Below are 6,269 nucleotides of genomic sequence, written 5' to 3'. Positions count from 1 at the left end.
TCTGACAGCCAGCCAGCCAGCCTGCGGGGCCCTGGATCGGCCTCAACTCAGCCGCAGACCCTCTGGAAGGGAGGGGAGTCAAGATACAATCAGCTGTTATCACCTTATCAGAGGTGTTCCATCTTGGCGTTGCTGAAGGAGGATCAAGAATACCTCCAGGTCGGTCTGTTTGAGAGGATGATGTAGACTTAGTGTAGAGGCCACGAAGCGGTGACGATGGATGGGGACACGGGACGGCGTGTGTGAGGTCCTGAGGTCTGAGACAAATGGAGGGGAAAACCTCTGGCCTACATGGCCCGCTGAGAACCTCCACTCTGCTGTGTAACGGCAGGCAGGCAGGAGAGTTCACGCGGGGGGAGAGAGGGTGAGGTTTTCAGACATACACAGAGATAGAGATGGATGATAGACTGTGAAACATGGTATGTGGGTGTGAAAGCTGATGTCCACCGACCAATGCAGGGAGGGAGAGAGAGAGAACAAAAAAATGTGTCACGTCTTCCTTTGCAGGCAGACGTGCATCTTTAGCCATTTTAGGGCAGCCGCCATTTTGCTCCTCTTGCACTTTTGGGTTTTTGTAACCTGGGGACGACCCCATGGAAGCCCCCCCCCCCCCCCCCTGGTGTATCAAAACTTTGTCCATAATACAGACATATTATGTTTAATAAAGTCCTTTGTTGTTTGAGACAGAGTCCCTTGGGGCATCACTTTCTCAACATTATACTCCAAGAATAAGAGCTTCCTCTCAGCAAGCAACTGACCTTCAACACTCTATTTATGCTTACACTGTGAAATGTTTGGTTTAATTTAACTCAAAGTTATAGAAAGGTACAGGTACATAATTTTACACTTTCAAAGTTAAACAAACACCCAGGATTTCACAGTGTCTGCATCTTAATTGCAGACTTTGTAGCTTTACACTAAAGTCCTTCCTTGCCTCCCCAGTCAGTTAGCAAGTCACGTTCAGGGGTCAGCGCCATGCTGGCTTGTGGTGGACATGTTTGTCAAAGTTCTGTTTGCCAAGGTGGACATACAAATGGGCCTTCTATGATCAGGTCTGTGACTGAAACTCAGTAATGGGGTCTGTCTTATGCTCAAAATAAGAACATTATAATGTTATCTAAAAGACAAAAAAAAAAATACAAAATTTGCAACGGGCGAGGCCAGGTCTTGCCACGGACACATTTGTCCGGACCTGTCACTTTCTCTCTACAAAGGTTTCTGGTTTGAGTCCCAGGGCGTCCAGCTGAAGTACATCCATGCTGTACATCCAGAATTCCAGATCATAATTGACCTGTTACAATCTCTGTCTATACAATTCCACGTTGGACCCTGGCCAAGAATTCAAAGAAAAGCTCTAACCCTCCACCCGATGTATTTAATTATGTGGGGTCCTCCTCTATATACTAGGTCTACAAGCTCGGTGCAGCAAAATACATGCAGCAAAAGACATGCAGCAAAATACTTTGTTTATTTCACACAAAGTGCCTCTGTAATTAATGCCAAGATTGTAAAAAACATAATCTGTCTTATATGAGCCATACTCTCTCTCTCTCTGTCTCTCTGGGTGATGGGAGCTGTGTGTCATGTTACCGTGGAGATGAGAGGTGTAAATGGAGGCAGTTGTGGACATGACACCCCGGCTCAGAATTCCCCCCTCCTCCTCCTCCTCTGGAGCGGAGAGGAACAGAGGAGGCTTTCTCTCCTCCACTCCCCCTTCCTCTCTCTCTTCCCCTTGCTGCTCGGACGCCTAACTCTCCCCTCATCTCTTCCTCTCTCTCTCTCTCTCTCTCTCTCTCTCTCTCTCTCATGGTATTCACACATCTCACTCTCATTCCCCTTCCTCACGCAGTCTCTTTTTAGTACATCTTTTGGCCTGCCTGCTTCGCCTCAAAAAAGCCAGTCGTTGACAACTCTTGACCTCCCCTTCTTATCCCAAGCAATTAATGACCACACGCACACACGCACACGCACACACACACACACACACACACACACACACACACACACACACACACACACACACACACACTTACCCCACGGTGCCGCCGTACAGCCAGCCACTCGTGCACACGGCGAAGGAGCACTCGTCCACGGCGTGGCGGAGCTCCTCGGCCGACGCCAGGCGGGCTCGCCGCACGCCACAGGCCAGCTCCGCCTCCCCGACGCCCAGCACATCAGAGGAGTTCCTCAGGTCCAGCAGGAACACCCGACCTGTGGGACAGATTGATTGATTGATTGATTGATTGATTGAAAACCTTATTAACAGTTTGCACAAAGTACAGAGGTACAGTTATACAATGATGCTAAGACGATGACACTCTGAGGGCTTGTTTTCATTGTGGTCCTGTCGTGTATTCAATTCATCAAATACATTGTAGGAGCAGGTATCTGAAAACACATATACTGTACCTGTGATTTGTGAGAATTGTTTATTTGCAATTTTGTATGGAAATTAATGTTATATAGGTTTGTATTGTCCAGTGTTTGTTCAACTATTCTGTTAGTAGTAGAGCTGGGCATAATTGAGCTGTGCAGGGATCTGCTTTAATCAAGGTATTTAGAGCAGCTGCGTTAATTGAGAACAGGCCTGTATAAATGAGCCAGGGTCACAGTGAGTGCTTGGCAGTACAAGTTTGCTTCTCAGTGGAAAGACAGCTCTGAGGTTAGACCAGAAACTATTATTTTACTGTTTTTGTTTGATTGAGTTTTCACACTTTTCACACGTAAGATACATTTTTGGGATTTTGGCACCTACAGACATAAAGACATACAAGAAATTATCAATATACTATAGGAGCAGTAGAAGTATACAGTAGTATACACAGAAAAACTGTGAGGGGTGATTCATTTTGGAAAGCTAGAAGATTGCCAAAATGTGCTCTTTTATGGCGGTTTTGAAGGAGGGAGTCCCACTTTTAGATGATTGTTGGTACAGGGAGGGCATTCCACATTTTGGTGGCATAACAGTAGAACTAATTCACCCCCACGTTTCTGGGGGGGAATGAGATCAGTGGAGCAGAGAGGATGCCACCCCCCCCCCCCCCCTGCCCCGTGTCAGACGTGATGTGATTCCAAAAGCACCTGAATCATTCTCCATCAACATGGCGTAGCAAAGCGGCTCAGAGCCTCTGCCTGGTAAATGGTGCATTTATATAGTGCCTTTATCCAAGGCACTTTACATAGATTGTGCATTACAACCCATTCACACACACACACACATTCACACACCAATGCCGGAGGAAACCATGCATGCACGCATGCACCAACCTGCACATCGGGAACAATTAGGGGCTCACTCTCGCAGCAACTACTAACTAGGGGTTCAGTGTCTTGCTCAAGGACACTTCGACACTAACTCTGGGGAACCTTGCGCTTCCTATCTGGTCACTCTACCCCTGAGCCACTGCCTGAAGAGCAAAGAGCCTATATGTCCCCCGGCCAAGAGGTTATATGTTTAAGATATTTGTCTTTAACGTCCCTTCCTGCAGTGCGGGGGACCATGCAGGGTTCGAAACCCAGGCGTAACATTGCAGTGCCATGATCAAGTGGTGGGGAATGGGGTCAGAGGGGGGTGAGTGTAGATCTGTGGCTCAGAAGTTAGAACCTCTCTGACCGGAATGCCACAAAGACCGCCATGGTTTGAATCCCACGTGTTATACCAGGATGGAGCTCAGAAATATAGGAACCACCTTCACATTTCTTAAAGTTTTTCATGAAAAGGGAGTGCATTGACTACTAATCATTTCCTAATAATAATGACTCAACCAGACAATCCAGTGCACTTCCCCCTCTGGAGATTGTAACGTATACTCCCAGCTTTTTCTGTTGAATTTCATGACCTCCAACTTGTCAGTAAATGACTACATGGACGGTCGGTCATCATAGGTCACCAGGTCATTCAGTTCGCGGTTTCTCAACTAGTGGAAAGATTTTCTTTTTTTTAAATCAACAAATCCTACATAAATCCATGGTCATTGGTCAGGGACCACAGGCAACGCCTGCTCTAGATCAACATTATCTCCTGTTAAAAAGCTGGAGCAGAGAGAAAGACTTTAGGGTACGGTCACACATGATTCAGCCTATAGGCCTACAAGGCCGTCTTTTTGCAATGGTTTTCAATGGGAACATATGGATTTGTTGCCATTGTGCAGCTTTCTGTGTGAACACGCTCCGTTTCCATAGAAAACCATTAATTGAAAAGAGACGGCCACACAAGGTCAGGTGTGGCCGTAGCCTTTCACAAGATGACTCTATACCACTGTGATTGATCTTTGTATTTTTCTTGACAAAGGGGACATTCATTTTGTAAGCATCAAAGAATATCTGGGCATTAGAAGAAAAATAGGGGAAATACACATCTTTCAGCTTCACAAACATGGCCTTTAATAATTTGCCTATGAAAGTCAGTGATCCAGAACGGCTCCTACCTTTTAATATAATAATGAATTAAATTGATTATGAATAGTTTTCTTTGAAAACAAAAATAAGTGGAAATTCCCTTGCACACATGCCCACACAAAGCATCTTTCTTTTGACTGCAAATATAGAGATCAGTTAAAAGTCATGTGTGCTCTGCTGTAACCTGCATACACGTACAGTACTGTACAGTGTCCCACATCCGAATGCAATGCAACCTAAACTCATATAGGAGAACTAAGGCATGTCAGAATAAATCTCTTCAGTAATTTAATACAAGCTATTTTATTTCACAATGTTTATAAATATAGAGATGGCTGTGTCTCACTGATCAACAGTGAGACACAGCCGTGAGACACAACAGTGTGTAAATGTGATACCATAGCCTACTGATAACATACTACTCCTGACTGCAGCTCATTGCCTAATACACCCCGTTCATCATCATCATCATCATCATGCTCATGCATCGTGCTCTGCCTCTGGCTGACAGTTGTGTTATCATAGAAGAATAGAACCATTAATTTAATTCTGTGTTATCATGGAACCAAATTGGTCCACTTGTAGGCTATATACACTCAGAACTAAAGCTATAGACTACAGTATTCAGGGCCTATAACACTTTACAGTGCAATCAGTCCAAATCCTAACTTAGTAAATCAAAACTTACCGTCTGCGGTAACGACAGAGGCCACGGCGAGACACGCCAAGCATCCAAACAGGCATGATAAAACAACTTTTCTTCTGTAACGTTCCAACATTTTATGCGCGCTCCGTCCGCGGGGTTCAGCGTGAAAACGTCCCTTGAAAATAAATGCTCTGAAACTGTGTTTTCACTCAGGTGTTGATATTACAGGGGTGGAGATTGGAGATATGGTGGAGGGAGAAAAAAGAGAAGGCACTCCCGTTATTTCTCCCGCGGTGGCAGAGGTCGGACTGAGAGGATGGAGCGGAGGTGAGCTTGTTGACATGAGAAGTGCAATCGGAAAAAACAGTTCTCAGTGCATGCAAGCTGGCTGGGAGCGAGGCGCGGTTTATCTCCCCAAATAGTGCCTTGGCGAGCAGATGGAGCACCGGCGTGAAAACTCGCGTGTCCCCGTCAGTAAATACGTCACGGCTCAGAATCTGGAGGAGGCTGGAACAGGCACTGCTGCTGGGATACCTACGGTATGCGCAACGCAGCAGCGCCCAATGGCCATGCATACTGCCCAATGGCTGCGCCTTTACGCACAGACCGAGAGAGAGGGAGAGAGAGAGAGAGAGAGAGAGAGAGAGAGAGAGAGAGAGAGAGAGAGAGAGAGAGAGAGAGGGGGCGGGGTGGAGGGGGGTGGGGGAAGAAAGAAAGTAGCCTAAAAGTAAAAGTAGGCTATACTCATATTATGCAGAATGTGACTGTCCCGTTTCAAGTTTGTAAATGTATAGACAGATCTTTTGAAAATAGTAGATCTGTGAACTTGTAGATTGACTATTTTCAAATGGCCGAAATGTACTGTAGGGCTTAGGCCTATGTGGTTAATGTATATGTTTTGAAATAATAATCAAAATATACAAAGTCTATATTAAATAAAGTTGTCAAATAAATTGTAGTGGAGTAAAAGTAGCCTATAAAAGGCTAATAGTATTTGCCTCTGAGATGTAGTGGAGAGTAGAAGTAAAATTAGGCCTACTGAAAATTGGAAATACTCCAGTAATATAAAGTAAAAGTACCAAAAGTATGTACAGTACAGTATATTAGTTACTGAGAGAGAGATGGAGACGGTGAAGGAGTGGAGGGATCAAGGGAGGGGGAGAGAGAGGGGGGTGCAAAGCTGACATTATATTCTCAGTGAGTCATTGCCTAAATGTTTGCATGT

General features: G+C 45.3%; 1 protein-coding gene across 1 annotated transcript in view; it reads right to left on the bottom strand.

Moving 5' to 3' along the window:
• Positions 1-5,506, bottom strand: part of susd5 (sushi domain containing 5) — a 22,027-nt gene extending 16,521 nt beyond the window's left edge. Inside the window, exons 1-2 of the mRNA XM_080787373.1 lie at positions 5,087-5,506; positions 2,034-2,211 (exon numbers count right to left, since the gene is read on the bottom strand). Of these exons, the coding sequence (XP_080643499.1) occupies positions 2,034-2,211; positions 5,087-5,177 (269 nt within the window). The 5' untranslated portion in view covers positions 5,178-5,506. The remainder of the gene's footprint in view (positions 1-2,033; positions 2,212-5,086) is intronic.
• Between the last annotated feature and the right edge of the window lie 763 nt (positions 5,507-6,269).

This window comes from Protomyctophum bolini, assembly GCF_963924005.1.
Source record: "Protomyctophum bolini genome assembly, chromosome: 17".
Lineage (NCBI taxonomy): Eukaryota > Metazoa > Chordata > Actinopteri > Myctophiformes > Myctophidae > Protomyctophum > Protomyctophum bolini.
The sequence above is the reverse complement of the archived record's forward strand: the minus strand, read 5'-3'. Positions and strand labels throughout refer to the sequence as shown.